We start from the raw sequence: 22717 nt of genomic DNA, 5'->3' as shown, positions 1-22717 counted from the left end.
CTGTTGACAAAAGCATTATTCCTCATCACTGAGAGGCAGAACATGTTGGTGGAAGTGCCAAGTTCTGTCAAGAGACTGTCGACAAAATGCATTTTGTGCATCGACACTCCAAGTTGTGCCAACAAAGCCTTCTTGTGTAGATGTAGACATTCACTGAAAGCTCCTTTTAACACTGATTTCATGGAAATAATTATTGTGCAAAGTTAAGCGTATGTTTGCATGATTAGGGCATTTGTATACATACATTCAGTCTTTAAAATGTTTACTGTGGGGCTTCATAGATGTAACTTTCAAACTGAAGGCAATTTCACTAAATTTCCATGGGACACAATGCTTGTATGCATCAGAAGATCTTAGTTTATGAAAGGTTATTTTCTGAGACAGATCTGCTGTGTTGTCTACAGTAGCAGCAAGGTTGTTAAGAGTATTTGTCAGTCTTCCATAATGAGCTACTGTGGCTTTTCATCAGTCATGAGCTCTATTGCTGAATCAGGTGTCCTAGATATGGATTGTGGTTTGTCACAAATGCTGCTTCACCTGACTTGAAATCTTGCAACCATTCTCCTCCCCTGACACAAGTGCCTGGCTTTATTGTTACAGATAATTTACATATGTCTGCGTCTTTTTATCAGTGACTGTTTTTCTCTCAACAGATACTTATCACCCTACCAAATTCACAGTCCATTTTAGTCAATTGCAACCATAGGTTAATGAAAAAATAAATTTTATGATTTCAGCTATTTAAATGTGAAATGTCAGTGTTTTAATTATAGGGGTCCTGACCCAAAAAGGAATGAAGGGTAGGGGAAAAACAGAAGATTATTGTAGGGAGATGTGGTGGTACTGCTATCCTTATTTCTGTGCTTCTGAGGGTACTGCTTTCAGACCTGGGCTTCTAGCCAACAGTTGTGACACTCTGGCCACCCAGCTTTGAAAGCAGCACAGAAGTAAGGGTGGCAATAACCTTGCAACCCTGCTTCAACTTCCTTTTGGGTCAGGGCCTCCAATTTGAGAAACACCAGTCTTCTCCCTTGAAAGCTATATAGTATTGGTTAAAGCACACAAAAGACCAGATTACACAGAGGGCTTGTCTACACTTGCCTCCACCTTCAAAGAGGGCATGTTAATCAGGGTGATGGGAGATTACTAATGAAGTGCTGCAGTGAGTATGCAGGACTTCATTAGGCTAATTCTCCCCCATGGCAACTTCAAAGTATCAAACTTCATAGTGCCGGCATGCGTGTAGCCATGGGCACTTCAAACTGCCCATGCTACTTTTGAAGTGCCTTTACTCCTCAAAATTTTTGAGTAGTCACTGCAGCACTTCATTAGTAATTACCCTGATTAACATGCCCCCCTCAAAGTTGGGGGCAAGCGTAGACCCAACCAGAGAGACCAGATTTCATGGTCCACAATGTGTTTCTCATGGTTGTATATTTGGGAGGGGCCTACACAGTAGTCCTAATTTTTCTCTGGTTTGGCAAGCATTGGTAATTCTCAACAGTGGAGCCACATGAGATACTTCAGAGCTCAACAAATCAGGAAAGATGTATTGAGTAAGAGAGTTTCCCAAATGACAACCTACTTGTATTTGGTTCAACAAACCAAATGGGTGATGTGTTACATCCAGGAAAATTTATTTCTTCTTTTTTTGGCAGGGGTGGGGAGCTTACATAGTATAAAACCATGTTAAATACATCCTCAGTGCCTGGCAGTGTGAAGTTTGAAATTACTTTGGGTAGACTGGGTCATATTTCCTGAGCCCTGCGCTTTTTGCAAGAGGTCACATTTTACCCTATGTGTTCTGCAAGCTTTGAGAAGAACATAGTAAGTTAATTATAAAAACTTGGTCTTGACTCTGTTTTCTTCCTTGCCTGGCTTGAGTCAGCCCAAGTCAGATCTTCAAAGTTATTTTTATCTGTTTTTTTTGTCTGAGCAATTGCTGCTTCTGTAGGTCAAATAGAGGATACAAAACCCTTTTTTTATATATATATATTTCTAGATATCCACAGGGAAAAGTGTTTTGCATCTGCAAGTTGGAATGAAAATAACTTTTTTGACATACAGATCAAACTGTGTTTTATAGACTCAGTTATTCATAGCTTTTCATTTAAATTATTTCCGATGCAGCTACTTCATGGGGAGGGATAAGTTAAAGACCTAAACTATTCCATTAAATGGCCTTGAGTCTATGAAGAAAATGCTTAGGTGAAACAGCTATGCAAGCAAAATTATACTGGAATTTATTCCATGGCAGTATATAATATCCAAGGGAGGGAAATTAAGGGTCTAGTCAGCAGACATGTACGTGAGTAATCAAGTAAAGGTTTGTGCTCTTAATATCCTAATAAATTTTATCAACAGATGTTTTGCCTGTTCAAAGAAAATCCCAAAGTAATACAAAGGTTCCAATCACAACATCTGAGATGGAAAAGAAAGAATTTACTATGTTTTTAAATATATTTTAAGTTCAAGGAAGAAAACTGTCATCTTAATAATTTGGCCATGGAAAAGAGAATCTACCTTCCTGCAAAGGCATCTAGGAAATTTTGGTCTATTTTTGTGTTAATTCAGCCAACCCAAATTATCGTATGTGTATTTGAGTACAAAAAGATACAGAACGTAGCTGTCAGAAATTTTGAATGTCTCCTACAATTTGTAACTGAAAAGTATCCAAGTCCATTGAGACTTGGACCATGAATGCAGTGGGTACATATGGGTTGCCACTTCTGGCTGCATGAAGTTCCAACAGTAAAGTGAATGCAGTCAGCCTCCAACCAGTTGATACTTAATTACACAACTCTGACTCTCTGGGAAGTACAAATAAGAAGACAGGCCCAATAAGAGAGAGGTCTGCTTATCTACTAGCTTCCCAATCCTGTGAAACCTAGGCATTTGTTTAATTTCATGCATTGTAGGTACTGAAGAACTTCAGTGTTATGGAGGTTGTTTTAACTCTGAATAAAATGTTATGGTTTTTCTTTCTAAAGTTTACAACTGAACATTGACTTAATACAGTTTTGCAACTTTATGCAAAAGAAAAATGGTTCTCTCCCTTTTTAGTAGCTTTTTTTTAACATGAGACTGTACTATACTGGGGGAAATTGGCTTTGTTTTGATTTTTGTCTTTGCTGCTGCTACCTAATTACATCTGGTTCCAAATGAAGTGTGTGGCTGATCAGTTTGTAACTTTGAAGTTCTATTGTAGTCCTGTTTAAGTCAATGGATCTGCTTGCAGTGCCTAGAGTTAGACCTATCCTTAAGTCTTTACAGAACCAGGAGCTAAATTTCTTAAGTGATATTATAGCTAATTACTGGAATTTTTCTTTATGTGGATCATACACAACCAAAACATAAAACTATTAGGTAGTGGCTAATTTTAAGAACTGCAGTCTGAGTATCTATAAAAGAGAACAAGAAACATACAGCTTTGGATTAATTCACCAAAATTAAGAATGACATTGCTGAAATGGGGCAGGTAACATACTCACAGAAGACTTCAGATCATTCTGTTAATACAGGTTGAACTCTCTAGTCCAGCATCATCAGGACCTGAATGGTGCTGAGAATTTGCCAAACCATGGGAGGTCAATATTGTCTAGCAGAACTACCAACACTTCCACCACTTTCTGGGCTCTTGGAAAACATTTACAAATAAATTAGAGCTAAATAACAGCACAGAACACAGAGACCAGAGACTGGTGGCTGTAAACAAACTTTATGGGACCATGGGAAACTTGGTCACACTCATGATGAGTGGTCATCCAGCTAACTAATATCATGCCTGACCATGGAAGTTGCTGGACAAGAGTGTGCCAGACTAGAGAGGGTCAACCTGCAGTCATTTCCTATGCATAAATTTGGAGTTGAAGGAAAGCTGGGACCAAAATGCATCCCCATCTCAACCAGCAGGGGACACTATAACAGTAGACAGAAATGAGCAGAATTATGAGTAGTGTTAATTTGTAAAAATATTTTTAGCTGATATTTTATCAAACATTTGTTATGGTAATTAAATGTGTATATGAAACACAGGGATCTAAAATTAAAATAAGACAACATTATGAGAGTTTGGTTGTCAAACATCATTACTTTCAATGTTTAGGATGTGGAACTAATTGTAATAGTATCAAACACATCAGATTAACCTAAAATTTTTCTCTCCAGAGAAAATAGGTAATTATACAAATATTGCATAATTTTATACCCAATTATGCAAATTAATATAGTTATGTCCCCATTTTAAAAGAGCAAAAATATGTATACAAGACAACAGGGCAAAAACCGCAGAAGTTCCTTTTTCAAGTTGCAGAGGTGTAGTAGAAGTGATAAATTATTGTGAAATACATATTGGATAGCAATCATATTCCCTACCTTCATCACAGTATATGTTAATTCATATATATGCAAAACATACTAATGGATTACTTGTGATAGTGAATTGGCATTTATACCTATATGCAATATTCTTTCAGCATTTTAATTTTAAGCTTTCAGAAAGCTATAACTATGTTCTTTAAGCTCTCAGACACAAAACAGGAAGAACATTTTTAATGGCTTAATCATGGAGTGAAGGGGAGGTCATTCATCTTTTGTTTTTTATTATTCCGAATACTTACAGGAAGAAGACTGGAATTTCTATTTACATGTTCGTGAAACGGTACATGACCTAGTTAAGAAACATTAATAGCATCTTGTTATCAGTTGATAAAGATTGCAGCTGCCATATTTCCCCACTGTACAGTTATGGTCATGTTCTCATTTCTAATATATAAATAGAGCTATGATAAGCTTTCCTAGAGCTCTTTGCTATGAAAGAAAAGAAGGGCACTCGGCAAGTTCTTCCTGCTGATGCCCCGGGATACTTGCAGACTACAACAGGCTGAAGCCATTCTCTCTGCAGAAGATGCAACAATGTTTCTTTTGGGAACCTTTTTTAAATTGTGTTTTATATAGAGCTGCAGGCTTATTAATGAAGCTACAGTTCAGATAGGCTGTGTCTAGTCTGTGGGAAACTGTCTGCAAAAGATGCACAATTGCAGTGCACAATTTGTGTGTCTTTTGCTAACAGTTCTGTTGGGAGAGGCTTTTCTGATATTTGGCCCATCCACAGGGAGCCAAATGTTGGAAAAACTCCCTCTGTCTAGATATCCCTTCTTCCTTGTGGAACGAGATATAGAGAGATGTCGACAGAGTGTTCCTGACTGGAAGATCTCTTCCAAGACAGCTGCAGTCTGGACATGTGCTGTGGACAAAATTTCTGTCGACGAGAAGCCTGCAGTCTAGATGTAGCCATAACGTATGGGAAACAATACGAAGTAGAAATTTCCACCTGCAAAACCTAAGACTTGAGTATACTTTATTGATATTTCAAAATGTAATTTGTGCTTTACAAATATGGCATTTGTTTTAGAGATTACGGCTACATCGACACTACAGCCATCTGTCACCAGAAGTTACTATCGGAAGAGATCTTGTGGCAAAACTTTTGTTGTCAGATCAGGCCATCCACAAAAGGAGATCAAAAGAGCAATCCACTTTGTCAGCAGACTACCTGGATGGTCTCTCGACAGAAGAGCCAACAGGAAGCTCAGCAAACAGGGCTGCCCAGCAAACTGGAAGCCCTGTCTGTTGACAGAGGGCCTTCTGGAGCATTTACAGGGTTTTGTTTTGTTTTTTTTTTGGCAACAGAATCAGCTGACAAAGGCATTATTCCTCATCATGGAAAGGGAGAACACTGGGTGGAAGTGCCTAGTTTTGTCGACAGACTCTCAACAAAACGCAGTTTGTGTGTGGATCCTCCAAGTTTTGTTGACAAAACTCTTTGGTGTAGATGTAGCCTATAATAATTTGGGCCAAATTCATACTTGGTATAAGTACATTCAATTCTGATGCCAGTCTTGAGTAGGGTTCTTTAAGTTAGCTCCCCTCCAAAGGACTAGACACATTATGAAACAATTTTTCCACATCACAGAACCTGTAACAGAGCTGGGCCTTACTGTGATGTAAAGGTGATGGCCAAAGGGAGGACAAAAATGTGTAGCTTATGGATGTGTCTATTCTTTAAGCTAGGGCATATAAAGAAGGCTTGTAAGCCAAGGGGGAAGCTTAGGGAGAAAAGAAATTCAGTTCTTTAAAGATTCCAACAGGTGTGACACACACCATGATGAAGCCAATCCTGAGTAAATAGATTAAAATCCAGTGGTTAGATGCTTTACAAAAAGCAGCCCCTTCCCTTTTTCCAGCTCAGCGGAAGGAAGGCTTTCTGTGGGGGAAGCAGAGTAAAGGAGTTGAAGGTGGGCTTGTTAGTTTGTTCAAAACCGTTCCCTGGCCCAGGGCTGTGAGCGCAGTCCCGGCACAGGTTTGCTGCTGTTCAAGGCCACCTGCTCCAGCTGTTTGTCTTTCCCCTTCGTTTTCTCCTGGACTCAACAAAAGCAACGCCCCCCCCGGCAATTTCACCTCCCAGAATCTCTGCCCCCTCCCCCTCCTCGCCGCAGGCGCCTTGTGTGGCCACGCACAGAAGGGGGGGCAGAGCTGGTGGTGCGCTCTGGGCGCCCCTGGTGCGGCCCAGGACCAGCTGGGGCCGGCCCCTTCCCACCCCTCCCCTCCGCTCCCGTCCCCCTGGCGGCTGGGGCGGGAGTTCAGCGCCCTGCGCCTTACCGAAGCCCCTGCCCCAGGGATCAGCGCGGGAGCAGTCGGGGCTGGAACCCTAACACGAGCTGCGGGGCGGGACCGGGCGCCTCTCGGTTCCCCCCCAGCCGGGCCCGTCCATCGGGCCAGCAGGTAGCGGCCTGAGCCGCCGGGGCTCGGAGCCGGGGTGAAGGCGAGGCGGGCGGGCAGCGAGGCATGCGCATTGCAGGGCGCCCTCTCACCCCGCTCAGCTATGCCAAGTATGTGAGCGGCGGCAGGAGTCAGGCTGCGGGGAGGGAGCGCGGCGCAAACCGAGCCCGCCCGGCCATGGGGCGCCGCCGCCACCAGCCGCCAGCGCTGCGCAGGGGGCCGCCCGGCTGCCTCCCGCGGCGGGGCAGCAGCTCCTGAGGCGGGCGGGGACAGGCATGGCTGATCCTCTGCGCAGGACCCTCTCCAAGCTGCGGGGCAGGAGAGCCCAGCGCGGGGCGGCGGGGGCAGGCGCGCACTCCCGCGGGGGCACCGGCGCCGCTCAAGGTAAAGCCCAGCAGCCGCCACCACTGGGCCGGGGTGCGCCGTGCCTAGGAGCCGGCAGGAGGAGTGCGGACCTCGGGGAAAGGCACCAGGTGCCCCGCAGCCAGGGGCGGGCAGCCCTCGCTGCTCCCCGCGGTACTGGGGCGCGCAGCCCGTGTCCGCCCCCGCGCAGCTTGCGCCTGCCGGCCCGGAAGGTGATCACTAGGTTCACCCGACCCTGCCCTGGGGCGGCCGGCTGGGGCCGGGGGGAGAAGGGGCTGGCTGCGGAGCGAGCTGCAGGAACCCTATTCCCTGCCGATCCGTGCCAAGCACGACCTGCCCCTGGCCAGCCCCGCCGGCAACAGGGGGCTCCCGCCGCCTCGCCGGGGGGCAGCGCTGTCTGGTCCGCCGGGTAGGGCAGCCCGCAACAGCAGGTGTCCTCCCGCTCCCGGCCGGGGCTCAGCACAGCGCCCCGGCCCGCCGGCTTCTCCCGCGCGCCAAGGCGAGAGCCTGGGGAGCCTCCCCCTACTGCCGCCTCTGCAGCGGTGTGTGAGCGACGGCGCGATCCGCTATCACCCCCTGGAGCTCGGCTCGGAGCACCTGCTGCAGGGCGAGCTACCGGCCCCGGCGTGGCAGCGGGGGTAGCCAGGCTTCCGCAGCCGTTGCGGGGAGAGCCCGAGCCGGGCCGAGCGGCTGCTCGGTGGCCCGGCCCCGGCAACCGCCCACGTGCGACCCCGGGGCCCTTCAGGGCGTCCGCCGTCAGCGTCGGAAAGCTGCCCAAGTGGCTGGGCAGGGGGCGCCTATTCTCCCGGGGCGCCGAGCGGCGCGTCGGGGCGGGAGCTGCGGCCGCCCGCCTTGCAGCGCTGCCCGCTTGGCCAGACCTGGGCGAAGAGGGGCCAGGAGCTGCGCCGGCTTGGAGGGGCCCGAAAGCGAGGCCCTGGCAGCTCCTCGCGACCGGATTCTGCTGACAGGGACAGTCGCTGAGCTGCAAGCAGCCCCCCGCCTCTGGGCCCGGCTCAGCTGGCACCCTGCCCCCGGTGACTTGTGCTCTGGAAGCCCAGGGGCCAAAGTAACCCGCCTCTGGCTTGCTGAGGGGCCACTGACTGGAGAAGAGTCGCCTACAGTTAAGTTCAGTCTTGTGTTACAGGGTGATCTTCAAATGTCGGTGTCAAGTCTCTGCCCCATAGCGGGGGAGTGCATGTGTGTTTTCACTATAACACACCCAGTATTCTCGGCTTGAGGGGTTGGTGTCAGCGGTTTCAGGTGTTTATTTTTGTTACAAGTTCATGCTCCTATAAAAGCAGTACAGCTAAAAAGTCTCCTACCGGCTGGAGCTGTGTGAAATCCTAGGTTTCTCATGTGAAAGGTTGGGTGTTTTCTGATTTGTTTGAGGTGGCCCTTGGTAGTTCTGTCACTGACAGCACCGGAGTTGTGAATATTGCAGAACACTGCCGTAGGCGAAGCCAGTAATTGTTTTAAGGCAAACATTTTCCATTTCTCCAATGAAAGGGCTTTTTCATGATGGGGGAGAACATTTTTTTTTTTTTAGCTTGTGGAAACTGGCTTTAACTTTCATAGAAAGCAGCAGAAAAACTGAGGTGAATCCACAAAATAGTATTTCCACAAACAATAGAAGAATTAAAATTTTTAGTATTTGTAACAGTGACTCCTTAAAAACAGTATCTGGATGAAGTATATGTTTGTTAGAATTTTGTAGTTTACTCTTATGTGTGCACCATAATAAAATTATTGACATTAATATTAACCATGTTATGATATTGACATTGTAAGGTGGTCACTCTTTAATTTAAAAAGTCCATTTGTTTACTTGCAGTAAACCTAAGTAGGAGGTTAACTGAACAAATAAAATCCCAAATGATCGGTATTGTTTAATTTATGCAATAGTGTATATATTAAGCAATTCACATTTGGAAATGATTTATTTTAATTAGAAGGTGTAGATGTACGAAAACAATCCATTCGTTGTTCTCAGCAATAAAACCCATTTCTTAAAACTGGAAAAGGCTTTTAGTTGAACAAAATTAGTTTTGTTCAGGTTCTTAACCATTTGCCTCCATGTCTTGTTTGCTTTATAATTTCATGCAGATAAACACAGTGTGCTTTGGAATATCCAGTCTTCAGGTTTGATTTCCCCTGCAACCATTTCCTGGAATGAATAACCTTAGGAGTAAATATTGCTCATGTGAATAAGAAGTTGCAAAATTGGGGCCTATATTTTGTTCAATTTTTAAATGCTTCATAACTCCCCAGGTTTTTTGTTTATACTGTTGCTTGCTTCATATTTCTTTAATTTACTTTTCTAATTTACCTGAATGTTTGCAATTTAACTGTACATTTGGTTTGAAGAAAAATTAGTTAGAGTGTAACCTTTAGGAGAAGGCTTTGTGAAACCCCTAATTCAAAAGTCATTGTTGTAAACAGCAGCAGTATGAATGACCTATTTTGATCAAGATATGGGGGAACTGCAAAGACTCTCTTCCCCGTTAATTAAAAGTATGGTTGTGTCTCTATTCTGATGTCCAAAAAATATGGCTTAGGAAGGTAGAGTGCAACCTTTTGTTGAAATGTTTTGTACAAACAATTAATAGGTAGTGACACAGAGAAAGCCGTGCTAGTCTATATACTATCAAAACAAAATAGGTAAAATGTTAACCTTACCTTCAATCAGGGTGAAGCAGTGAGGTCCTGATCTGCATGTGCAAATTTGTAAAATTGGGTCCTGACCTTTTGTAAAGAAGTATTTAGTTCGTATTTGGTCAGTGATAATCTAACAGTTAATTTTAAAGAAAACCATAACAAACACACATTGCAGTGAAGCCCTTTGGGGAAGGGATCATCTTTTTGTTTGTACATTGCTTGGCATAGTGGGTTGCTGGCCTATGACTGAGATTCTTGGGTGCCATCATGACACACAAATAAAATTTAGCTAGGGTACATTATTATAAATAAACTGTCTTAGAACAAAGGACAAGGGATATGCATTACTTTCGTATTTCTTCGAAAACAACAAGAAGTCCTGTGGCACCTTAAAGATTAATAGATAATTTGGAGCATAAGCTTTCATGGGCAAAGACCCACTTTGTCAGTTTATGCTCCAAAATATCTGTTAGTTTATAAAGTGCCACAAAACTTCTCGTTTTTGAAGATGCAGACTAACTCGGCTACCTCTCTGATACTGGTTTTCATATTTCTAAAATCCTTCAACTTATTTAAGATATGCTCACTATTGAAGTTAATAGGATTGGAAAATCTTAAAAATGTCAGAGGGCTTACTGAACAAATTGTACTCCTAAAGATGTATTTCCATCAAATAGTGCATTCCTGTTGTCTGGACAAGGCAATATTTATGCATCAGGACATTACAAAATGTACATTTCACTAGGATCTTTTCCAGTCAATGGCCAATGTTATATTGACTTCTGTCTCTGGCTGGTTGCTTTTTTTTTTTTGTTTGTTGGATATGATAATAAAAGCCTATTGAGACTTAACTGCAAAAGTGCAAACTGTAAACTTCAGTGCCACGTAAAGAAGTGCAGAGGGCTTACAAATGCAGCTGTCTGTCATTTAACTGTTAAGTGATGGACTTGACATTTAAGTAGAAGTATATCATTTGGCTTATTCTGAATTTAAGGTAAATATTCAAAAAATCTTGTAATAATGACAGTGACTTTTGGTAATAGCAAGTTTGCTTGTTTGCATAAAGCAAAAGAATATAAAATAGTATTTCTGAAAGTCAAATTGTGACGCACAGCAGTAAAGAATACTATGGGCTGTGTCTACAGTACAAAAATAACTTGGAAGTTGCTTGCTTTGAAGTACAGCTTCGAAGTAACAGAGTTTGAAGTTGAGCATCTACACAAACTCTACTTTGAAGTTAAACTTTGAAGTAGGGCACTATTCCATTCTTGGGAATGGAATAAAGACGTCAAAGTTGGGCTCCCTTACTTTGAAGTTAACTTTGAAATAAGGGAAAACATGTATAGACTCTCTGCAGGCTACTTTGAAATAGCACCTAACTTCAAACTTAACTTCGAAGTTAGTTCCTAGTGTAGACACACCCATGGAAAGAATTTCAAGAATTTTCAACACATTTTATTCCTTACTGAGTCTTAGAAGTGAAGTTTTAATTGGAATATTGTACACTGTACTGTTGTAGGTTGTCAAATATGCTTTTTGTGTTTTAGGGATAAAAAGTAGCAGAGGTCCAGATTTCGGACATATGATTCTTTTGTATATTTGGGCATGTGTATAACTTTTAAGAGCTTGCGCTTTTGAGGATTGTATGCTTTCCTAGCTAATGCTGAAGGGCACACATTTCTGTGCAGTGGTGGCAGTAACAAAGATATGTTTGTTGTAAAAATAGAGTACTTCAGTGTTCCGTCTATTTAAATTGTTAGATAGGAACAATTCCTTGGACTGTTGCTAGAAAATTGAGGATTTTAATGAAGCAATCAGATGTAAAAAGCAAGCATTTTTAGCTTATCTTGCACTGGTTTAAATTAATATTTCTGGCTTTCTGTAATGTCTAATTTCAAGTGATACAAACTATTAAATATAAATGTCCAAATAACAAATGTATTGGGCACAAAAATAATGGAGCAATGAAAATAGTTCACAACAAGTTGAAATAATTTCCTTTTTACGATATTGTAGACAGGAACTATAGGTCTTGACATCAGATAATTATTAAGATTTCCTTGCAAAACAGGCAAAATCAATAAATCTCACAAGAACTTTAAATGGAAGGCTTGTCTACACTGGGTCTTTTTAGTATGGGTGTAATTGTGCTTCTTTAAGTGCACCAATGCAGAATTTGTACACTACAACAGCAATCTGTCTGCAGAAGTTATTGTCGGAAGAGATGTTCTCACAAAACTTTCTGTTGGCAGACTGTGTCTACGCATAAAAGTGGATCGATATTTTGATCTGCTGTGTTGATTAAAGGGCCCCCGGAGCATCTACACAGCTTTTTTGTCAATAGTTTCTGTTGACAAAACACATTTTGTGTGTGCACGCTCCATGAGTTTTATCTACAAAACTCACTAGTTATAACCATAGCCATTGGTTTACACCTTCCTAGTAGCATCTGCACCGTACAAATCCGTCTGTAGACAGACCCAGTATACGGATGGCTGAATTGTTCATAGTTATTGCTACTGTAAAGTTCAAATAGGAAAACTTGAGATCCTTGGCTTGTCCTTAAGCAGAGTGTGTGTGTGTGTGTGTGTGTGTGTGTGTGTGTGTCTTTTTTTAATAAGCTGTAAAACATGTATATATTGTAACTTTTACACTGTTTTTCTCATAGTTTTCAAACTACATGTGTAATCAACACTGAACATGAGTGCTGGAAAATGCAGTTAAGGTTGTTTAGCTACTTAAGCACTATTTTGTTGAAGAGTAACAGAGAGGAAGCCGTGCTAGTCTATACACTATCAAAACAAAAAGCAGTCAAGTAGCACTTAAAGACTAGCAAAATGGTTTATTAGGTGAGCTTTCGTGGGACAGACCCACTTTTTCAGACCATAGCCAGACCAGACCGGACTCAATATTTAAGGCACAGAGAACCAAAAACAGTAAGCAAGGAGGACAAATCAGGAAAAGATAATCAAGGTGAGCAAATCAGAGAGTGGAGGGGTGGGGGCAAAGGTCAAGAATTAGATTGAGCCAAGTATGCTCAGTCTAATTCTTGACCTTCCCCCCCACCCCTCCACTCTCTGATTTGCTCACCTTGATTATCTTTTTCTGATTTATCCTCCTTGCTTACTGTTTTTGGTTCTCTGTGCCTTAAATATTGAGTCCGGTCTGGTCTGGCTATGGTCTGAAAAAGTGGGTCTGTCCCACGAAAGCTCACCTAATAAACCATTTTGCTAGTCTTTAAAGTGCTACTTGACTGCTTTTTGTTTTGATATTTTGTTGAAGGTCTTTTTTAGGAATATGCCTGCTTAGGTGTTCAGTGATTATAAATCCTCTAGTTTAATTGCTAAACAGTATTTTTTTCAGAAGACATAATTGTTAAAGTAGCTAGCAAAAGTATTTTAAGTATTAGTTGCTCAGAGAGCATTAAATGCTGCCTGCATGCATTCTTTTACTGGTATTCATGGGGAAATAAAATGACTTTAATTAGGAGTCTGTTAATTATACTGTGCAGACTTGACGCATACCTACAACAGAAATAAAGTAGATTTTCTTTTGCAAATGTTTGTTCATCTTGATCTGAGGTAGAGGATATTTCACATTTCGCAATTAATGTGAACAACACGTCAACGTTAAGTGCAGATATCTCGGTTAAAATAAATGCAGTGAACAATCAGTTTTCAGTACTGATGCTATTCAGATGAAGAAATACGATCTGTATTTAATTGAGTGAAGAAGTTAGAATCTTCAGTTTGTATATAAATAAAATCCCAAGCGAAGCTTAAATGCCATGAATCTAAATTACATAAATACCTTTTCCATTTTTATTAAGCTTTGAAAATAGCAATAGTGTGTAGTGTTAACACTTTTAGAGCATTGCTTTTGGGCTAATTAAAGCTTTAAAAGTAACTTCTTTCTAGATTGGTTTCACTATGTTAACATATGTCTTAAATGACTCATGTCTCTTTCATTCTTTATAAAACATAATATTATTTAGTCTACATTGACCATGAAAGGACTGATAAAATTGGTTGCTTAATGAAGTTTCTAATAAGTGGAGCAGAATTGTATTTAATGCACTCAATTTAGGGCAGTATTTTTAATACTGGAGGTTGCATATAAGCTTGATCTGGTGTACAGGCTTAATTTTACTTGTGTTTCCAAAGCACTTGGATTGTTAAAGTACTGTAGTGTGTTAAGATTGAAACACAGAGCAGTTTTAGGACTTACTACTTCAGTTTGTTTCGTTGTTAGTCCTTCAGTATTTTATAAGTGCCAACAATGGGCTAAGATTTAAAAAAAAGTATATATATATAAATGTCAAAAGGAGATAGTACCTCACATTTTTCTAAGCAAGTGCGGTCAACATTAAACTCTGGGAGACAACCTTGTTCTCTCAAGTGTGCGCTATAGGCTTGAATGCTAGACAGTTTTTTGGCAGCTTGAATTCACATCTCACTTACATTCTGATCCTGTGAAGTGGTGGTCTTCTACTGGGAGCTGAGAACCTTTGTCTTTTTTTGGAAGACACTTGGTACCTTTCAGGATCTAGACTATAGTCAAAAAAATCATGTGTGTCACAAGATAGATTAGCTTTAATATTGCACATCTGTTAAATGTTCAATATCAATAGGCGTGCCAGATTGACTGCTTCTCCACATTCTGTTTCGTTATGCACCTATTCTTGGTATGTGGAACAAGTACAAACGTGTACTGTCACTTTCCTTGCTCTGTCAAAAGTTATTTTTGTTTCTTTACTACATGCACACATGCTGTGTCTTTTGATTGAAATTAAGTTCATGATAGTACTCTGTGTGTGTGTTTTCCAAAGCTGGAAAAGTGTTCTAAGTATTTCTTTTTTTCCTCTTTTAATAACAGATTTAATTGAAAATATTTACATATCCTCTACCAGTGGGAGAGAACTTAAAATTCTTATGACCAGTGACATCCCTGAGAATAGGCCACAGCTTGACAGCATCACAGTTTCTAAGAAACGTAACTGGCTACATCAGAGTACTCTAAAGGCCTCTAATCTGGATGAAGAAAATATATGTAAGAAAATGCAAGGAAATTCTATCCACGTACCCAAATCTTCCAGTCCGTTGACTGAAACTAAACAGCCACAGGGCTGTCCCAAATCACCCCTAGGACAGGAATGCCCTGCAAGTACCTATCGTTCTGTAACTGCTGTTCACCGTTCTACCAGCCCTTCAGTTGTAAGAAACTGTACTTCAGACTTCAGTGAGGATAATGATGCAGACGATGAAGGAGAAATATGGTACAACCCTATTCCTGAAGATGAGTCTGACTTTCTCAGAGTCCATTGTTTTACTGGGGAAAATTCTGTTAATTTGGATTCCCACACCACCAGTTTCCAGACATTGCCTGGAAGCGACTTGATTAAAGTACTGGGGCACAATAAAGGCTTTCCATACTCCTCAGAATCTGCAGGAGACAATCAGATGGCTCAGTCCAGTGAAATTAATCAGGCAGATTCCATACATTCCATGGAGTATGTGCAGCTGCACAAGCAGAATTTTGTGGCCAAGGCTCAGAGTGTGACGGCAGTAGAGGACAGCTCTGCGGTTAAATATTGTTTACCAGGTAAGATTACGGGATATATATAGATGTTATGCTCCTTTAATGGGAAAACTAAACACATTGTTTTCTTCGTTGTGACCATTTCTATAAAATTGATGGAAGGTTGATTTGTAAAATATGCAGGTCACAATTTTCAAAGGTAGGTACGTAAAGTTCAGCACCTACGTGGTGTAACTTTCACAAGTGACATCTACAGATCACATTCACTTACATTAGAAATGCAAGTACTTTGCCCCTTGCAAAATTATGCTACTTACATATGTATCTAATAATGAGTTTAGGTGTCTAACTTTGTGTACGCAACTTTGAAAATTATCATAATTATCTATAGATACTATTTTGTTTGAGTTTTTAACACATCCTTGCTCTGAAAAGCGACTAAGAGTGGGTTCCATGTTTCATATATATATTGTTTGACTTCTGAGTCAAATTTGTTCATCTCAGATGTGAAAAAGATGTCCTTGTTTAACCCTGGTTACCAGCCCTCTGAACAAAGCCTGGAATCTGAAATATAAACCACTTCATTATGGCTCAGACCATGCCAGCGTTAAAGAGTTTACAGAGTGAGCTGAGTTAATAATTCCGTTGCTGCACAATCACATTTTGTTTTCTATATCTTAGCCAATTCTGACCCAAGGTAGAAGTTTTTAACTTTAGCTCTGTAACTACTTAATTTCCTAAGAAGTCTCTTATATGGGATTTTTATCAAAGGCTTTCAGAAAGGCCACAAATGATATCAGTGCAGTCTATTGTATCTGCTGTTTTGTTGACTCCCTGAGGTTGCGCCTCTGAAGTACGGTATTCTCTCTTCCGGCAGCTTCCCTCATCCAGCATGGTCATGGATATTGCCAGATGGGAGAGTAGTGGCTGGTGCAGAAGTCCCCGCAGGGCTAGAAGCCAGAGCTTCCTCCTGCTCCACCGCACCACCAGGGGCTGGGAGCTGAACCCCCTTCTGCTCCATGGTGGCCAGGGGCTGGCTGGAACCCCATGGCAGCCTGGGCTGGGGAGACAGGCTGAAGCTGAAGCAGCCCCAGATTGCAGGGCTTTCTGCCTGTAGAAGACTTACATCTCCCCTTATGTGGCAACTTCTCTTGTCCAGGACTAGTCATGTCCCGAGCATGCCGGATAAGGGAGGTGCAACCTGTAGATGGGAGAATAAAGTTTTTCTTTTACAGAAGCTGTGCTGGCTTGTCTCAATCATGTTGATCATTGGTTAAGCCTATACCGTGGTAAAAGACCTGCTGCTATCCTGGGTCAGCAAGCTCAGGCTGCAGGCCTATGAAATTATAGTATAGATGTTCAGGCTTATGCTGGAGCCTAGTCTCAGGGACGCCCTCCAGCTCCCCCCTGCTTCTCCCAGCTCTCACAGTCCAGGCTCTGGTCTAAGCCTGAACATCTATGCAGCAGTTTTTTGTTTTGGCACTGAGCCCCACAAGCAGTGTTCCCTCCAACTTTTCCTGTCCAATGTGCAGAATAAATTTTATGTGCAGCGACGCATGTGTAGATGTGAACCAGCAATAGAAACAACTGCTGCTGGCTGTGGGCAGACTGCTAATCTGCTAGGCAGTATTTGAATATCTCTTGGGTGCCTGCCCCAGTGCTCAGCTTACAGGGAACATTACCCATAAGCCCGAGTCAGCTGATTTAGATCGACTACAGTTCTTTATTGCAATATAGACATACCACAAGTGTGTTATGCTCCCATTTCAAACATTGTTTCAACTAATATGTAAATTCAATAATTGTGGGAAAGGTTGGTGTCAGCCCATAAGAAGGAATAACTTGTCATTGACAGGGTCATGCGAATTGTTGACCTTGCCTTGTAACAGCATATTGAGTGAGAGTGAGTTATTGTCTTAGCACGGGCATGGGAAGCCAGGTGTGCCTGATTTCTAATTCCATCTCTGGTTTTGTTGAACTTGTCCCCATGGTCAAGTCACTTCATTTGTCATCCTCAGTTTCCCTTTATAAAATGGCCATATTAATACCTGTGTTTTGAAGATCCATTTCTGGCCTTTGGTAAAGACTTTGTAGACAAAGAGTCTGAGCAGTAAGTTATTTTGCCCATGTCCCAAATCCCTAAGTTGCTGTTGGCAGTGGGATTTGGGATACAGTCATATAGGGAATGTCTACACTGTCAAAAGCTCCATGTCACCAAGACTCAGTGCACTGATCTACAGACTGGAGGTGGTGCTTCAACACTGAAAATACCAGTATAGGCATTCCTGGAGCTGGAGCTCAAGCTCTGAAATAAATCCTGTGGGCCCTTACGGTCACTTACAGACTTGACTGTATTTAACCAGCCACTTGTGCCATGGTGTACCATCACACCAAGGACCCCACATTTATGCTTTTCTTTGGTAATGCCACAGTGGATAGGTAGAGGTGCATGTGTGGAGTATTTGTGAGGGTTCTGATTCCATTCAGGTTGAAAATGTTTTGCTTTGTAGTCAGTATTTAAATAACTGATACTGTTGTATTTGATTGCAGAATGGGAAGGAATAATCAGATCATTGTAGGGAAGCCAAGGGTGTGCTAGTCCTATATACTGTGTTTGACCCATTTAGGAGATAGGTCTTGCACTACATATGTGATTCTCAGGAACATTAATAGGAGTCACTTCTTTTGAAGGACTAAGCAGTCTATATATGAGGTAAAGCTGACTGTAGGTTTTCATGATGAAGAAACAAAGCTGCAGAAAACCCTGGATATAGGCCATTCAGGCTGCAGCCTGGTTCCTGGCTCCCCTGGGCTTGCAGGAGCTGGGAAATTGACCAGCCCAGCAGGACTGGTCTGTTTTGTGGTTCCCCGGGGCGCTGGGGAGGGAGCCAGGAACCAGCTGGTCAGTTTCGCAGGTCCCTCCAGTGGCAGGGAGCTGGAGTCCGACAGCAGCCCAGCTCCCCTCCCTTGGCAGATCTGGGAAACTGAGCAGGGCAGCAGCCCTGGTTAATTTCCTGGCTTCAAGGAGAAGAGGGGAGCTGGGAGCCAGGCTGCCCCTGGTTCCCAGCTTCCCTCCAGTGTCTGGACCCAGGAAACTGAACAAGGCTGCTGCCCTGCTCAGTTTTCCCTTTCTGCCAGTGGAGGGGAGCTGGAAGCCAGGCTGCTCTCTGACTCCCAGCTCTCTGCTGCTTGAGGGACTGGGGAAACCGACCAGCTGGTTCCTGGCTCCCCACCACTCAGGGAGCCAGGAAACAGACCAGTCCCGCAAACCCAGGGGAGCCGGAACCAGGCTGCAGCCTGATTCCAGTCTCCCCTTGACTTGCACGAAAATTGGAGTTGTGCAGGGGTGGCAGGAACAGAACCCCCATGTAATTTAATGGTTTACTGCACATCCCTTCATTTTAAATTACGCCTTGAATGTATGTCTGTAATTAAGTATGGTATAATTGATTATGGATTTTGCCTGTACAGGTTTACTCTGTATTCAATTAATTAAACTATTTTAAAGCATGTCTCTGTGGGTGCATTGAGTAGTGATCACATTGACTGGATTAGTAACAGAGAGGAAGCGGTGCTAGTCTATACACTATCAAAACAAAAAGCAGTCAAGTAGCACTTTAAAGACTAGCAAAATAGTTTATTAGGTGAGCTTTCGTGGGACAGACCCACGAAAGCTCACCTAATAAACTATTTTGCTAGTCTTTAAAGTGCTACTTCACTGCTTATTGACTGGATTACTTGATGATGAAGTGCATCCCTGCTGTTAAGTAATTGGCTTTATTGAGGAGGAGTAGTTAGTGATTCTTTTAATCCAGTTAAGGTATCTACAGTTATTTTCAGTCAAATTTAAAGCGACAGCTCATCCAGATGTAACTCCCACATGAAGGGCAGCACATCCAGTTTAGCTTTGTGTTTTAGGCAGGGTTTGAATTACATGAGCAATTGTTAAGCAATAAATAAATGTCTGTATTTTCATAGGCGCACACACTGAGCAGTAACTCTTATCAAATGCTCTTGGATTATTTAGCAAATCTGCTTTTCCCAGGAAGATATCTCAGTGAACGGTACTTGTAGGTTAAATGCAAACAATGATTTTTATCTGGTTTCCTAATACCATCATACATTTTTAGTGTTTTTTTGATGAGTTAGGTGCTTTTTATTAAGAGAGTGATTTTTATAACTGTTCTTCATCAGAGAGTGCTTTTGGGGCTGTTTTATGACTAAGATTGTTACAATTTCTGTTTTTAAATGAAAATACATTTAACAAGTATTTTATGGGTTTTTAGTGTTTTTTTTGTTTTACTCAGCTAAGTCAGTAAAACTAGTTTATTTTATGAGCTGATTTTCTTGCTAACAAAATACTACTGCATTTTAGTTTCAAACTACAGAGTGGCATGTTTAAATCTTTACCATTTTTGATTATTTTTGTTTTTAATTTTTGAAAATGCTGCTATTAATACTATGTTCTTTTATAACACACAAATATTGCAATTTAACTACTTCTTAGGCAGATATCCCAAACTGTACTGAATGGGGCTTTTATGTAAATACTATACCAGTATTTTAGGGTCTTAATGCTTCAGATTCTTTTGTTTTTGTTTTTAGTTCTCACTCAAAAGAAGCCTCAGAATTAGTAGGATTACTCACATACTACTCATGTGAAGAAGGATTTGCAAGTTAATTTCCTTGACACATAGTCCTAGCCACGTTTAATATTTTAAATTACTGAGACATAGAATTCGGTATAAGCAATTATAAATATTTAATAATTTTCCCCAAGCAAAATTACAACTGTAAAATTCTTATAGAAGCCAAATTTCCTGTGGTCCCCCAAAGTTTGCGTACAGCCACCAGTCCTGGCTCTCAGTGTTCTGTGCTGTTATAGTAAGGTCTCAGAGTACGTGACCCCGCTGTTATGCGGCTGACCCCCAATTCCTACAGTAAACCCTGGAAATGAGCAATTTCCAGTTGTGCTTAACTCACTCACCCCTGGCCCTGGCTCAGCCCCCTGCCCCGGTTCTGCACGGCCCTGGCTCAGCTGCCCCGCCAGCTCCACTCACCACCCGCGTATAACTCCTGCTCACCCCCCTACCCCCGCCTCTGCCTCTAGCTCACCACCCCTCAGGCACAACTCTGGCTCAACCTTCCCAGCGCCGGTTCAGCGCCCCCCCAGACAGCTCACCACCTGCACGAGGCTCCAGCTCACCCCCCGTGTGCGGCTCTGGCTCACCACCCTTCATGCGTGGCTCCAGTTCAAACCCCTGCCCCCAGTTCAACCCTCTGTGTGCAGCTCTGGTTCAACACCCTGGCCTGGTTCAAACCCCCTGTGGCCCAGCTCACCACCCGCACGCACAGCTCCAGCTCAACTCCACCCCTTGCCCCCACCACCCTAACCCACCCCGGACTTAGCTCCACCCTGCCCGCCTCCCACTGCCCCAGTCCACCTCCAGGCTTAACCCTCCCCAACTGCCCCACCCACCCCAGGACTTACCTTTCTGCTGCCTCCCTGGCTGCAGAACATGTGTTCCACTGAGGGGAAAAGCTGGACCGCCACTTACACAAAATCCAGGTTATGTGAGGATGCGTGGAAGAGAATCCTCGTGTAACTTGAGGGTCTACTATATTTAGCTTTAATTTACCCCTAAATGTCTTCTGTGAGCCCAGTAAGCAGTGGAAATGTTCATAATGTTTCCAGACAATATTGACCTCCCTTGGTTTGGCAAATTCTCTTGTTCAGCACCAGTCAGGTCCATAGAATGTCAGACGAGAGAGGTTCAGCCTGTATATACAATATTAAAATGTAAAATATAGACTGGCATACAATGAAACATAGCTGTAAAATTCATTCAGTGCTGGTCTAACTTTCAAAATGTTGACAGATGACCTCTCTTTTATAATGGTTTGCATCACAGAGGTGTGATATAAAATAAATAAGCAGTTATGTAGTACATGTAGTTGTGAAATGTAATTTTAGAAGACAGGTACAATTTTTGGTGGTGGTTTTTAATGTACTAGTATAATGGAAGTGGTGGTGTAGGTCTGAAAGAAATTAGAATAGCTACCTGTAAACATTGTTTGTTCGTAGTGAGGGCCACAGAACCATGATATTGGTTCACTGGGCACACCGCTCTGAGTGCAGGCCAATCCCGTCTCTCACTGCAGTTCCACCATCCTGCCATCTTGGAGAAACTAACATATTTTTATCTGCTGCTTCAACTCCTCCTACCTGCAGAACAGTTGAAGAATAGCATTAAATGTCTAGGCTGTCACAATCTGCCATTGCAGCATAGTGGATTCCCTTTCTCCCCATAGGCCATGCACAGCACAGCTTGTGTCTCAAACCTCACTGCTGCTTGCATGCCTGATGGGAGATCTATGCTGGTTATGTGGAGACTTAGGTATCACTCAAGTGAGTTCATGCTCACTTTGGGACCCTCCAGAGATTCCTCTTATCCTTCCCTCCACTGTATCTTATCCACTCCCCCCCACCCAGTAAATACGTCTTTCTCCAGGATGGCTGACCAGATTCAGAACAGGCTTTTCAATAGGTAAAGTAGTCAGGAGAGTTACTGTCATAGGTGCAAGCCTGAAGGGATAAAAATATCACACCCGATCAAGGACTGTCCAAGGATCTGGTCCAAACAAGAGGGCAAGCACAGAGTAAACTGGCAAGAGCTCAGGACAATCTGATATGGTTTCAAGACTCTGCTCCCATATCTGGACTCTTCTCTTGGCTGAGCTGTTCCTGTCGTGCTCAGTACATGTCCTAGTTCAACAGAAAAGCACAATGCATTTTTACAGTCTGTCAAAGAGAAACTCCCCTCCTGATGGCTTGGGCAAAGGAGAGCCTGCAGTCAATTTGTTCTGTTGATGTCCAAGGGAAAATAGAAAGTTAGGGTGAGCTGGCTCAGAAGACAAAAATTAGACAATCCCAGTGGGGAGCTACTACACCCGGAGGTATGCCATCTGCTAGTTAAAGAATTCAGGCTCCCAGCAAGAGCTCTCTGTCTCCTACCTGGCTCTCAAGGTATAATGTCTTTTCGTGTTGGCAGCGTCACACAGCAAAGGCCACAGATACCTTGTAACAAAGATTGACAAAACACTATTAAATGTCTTCAGTCTTCCCCAAAATGTTATAGAGGTTCAGGTGAAAAGCTACAGCCCTAGTAATTCTGATAGCCCCTTTCTGGTCAAAAAGGTCTTGGTTCTCTGCCCTACTTGTCACGATACAAAGACCTCCCTCTGCTTTCCGATCAGAAGGGATATAATACTGCAAGGGCAACAAGAAGTCCTGTGGCACCTTATAGATTAACAGATATTTAGGAGCATAAGCTTTTGTGGGCAAAGACCCGCTTCATTAACAGGTGTGTTGTGAACAAGA

The 22717-nt window shown here is 42.7% G+C and overlaps 1 protein-coding gene and 1 long non-coding RNA gene across 7 annotated transcripts in view; one reads left to right on the top strand and one right to left on the bottom strand.

Moving 5' to 3' along the window:
- LOC142017408 (uncharacterized) overlaps positions 1-6766 on the bottom strand; it is a 30930-nt gene extending 24164 nt beyond the window's left edge. The window contains exon 1 of one of the 2 annotated variants that reach the window (XR_012646521.1): positions 6661-6766. This is a non-coding gene — a long non-coding RNA (uncharacterized LOC142017408). Of the gene's footprint in view, positions 1-4619; positions 6425-6660 lie in introns of those variants that run through there. The other variant, XR_012646520.1, reaches the window with a different exon arrangement.
- The window catches only part of SYDE2 (synapse defective Rho GTPase homolog 2), a 63817-nt gene continuing 47774 nt past the window's right edge, over positions 6675-22717 (top strand). For 3 of the 5 annotated variants that reach the window (XR_012646519.1, XM_075002212.1, XM_075002211.1), the window contains exons 1-2: positions 6831-7164; positions 14674-15399. Coding sequence is in view for 4 of the 5 variants with exons in the window: in XM_075002212.1 (XP_074858313.1) it covers positions 7056-7164; positions 14674-15399 (835 nt within the window). In the remaining variant the exon portion in view is untranslated. Of the gene's footprint in view, positions 6784-6830; positions 7165-14673; positions 15400-22717 lie in introns of those variants that run through there. The other 2 variants (XM_075002210.1, XM_075002209.1) reach the window with 2 other exon arrangements.

The sequence above is a fragment of the Carettochelys insculpta genome, chromosome 9 (assembly GCF_033958435.1).
Source record: "Carettochelys insculpta isolate YL-2023 chromosome 9, ASM3395843v1, whole genome shotgun sequence".
Taxonomy (NCBI): domain Eukaryota; kingdom Metazoa; phylum Chordata; order Testudines; family Carettochelyidae; genus Carettochelys; species Carettochelys insculpta.
Note: the sequence above shows the minus strand (reverse complement) of the source record. Positions and strands in the feature narration are given on the sequence as shown.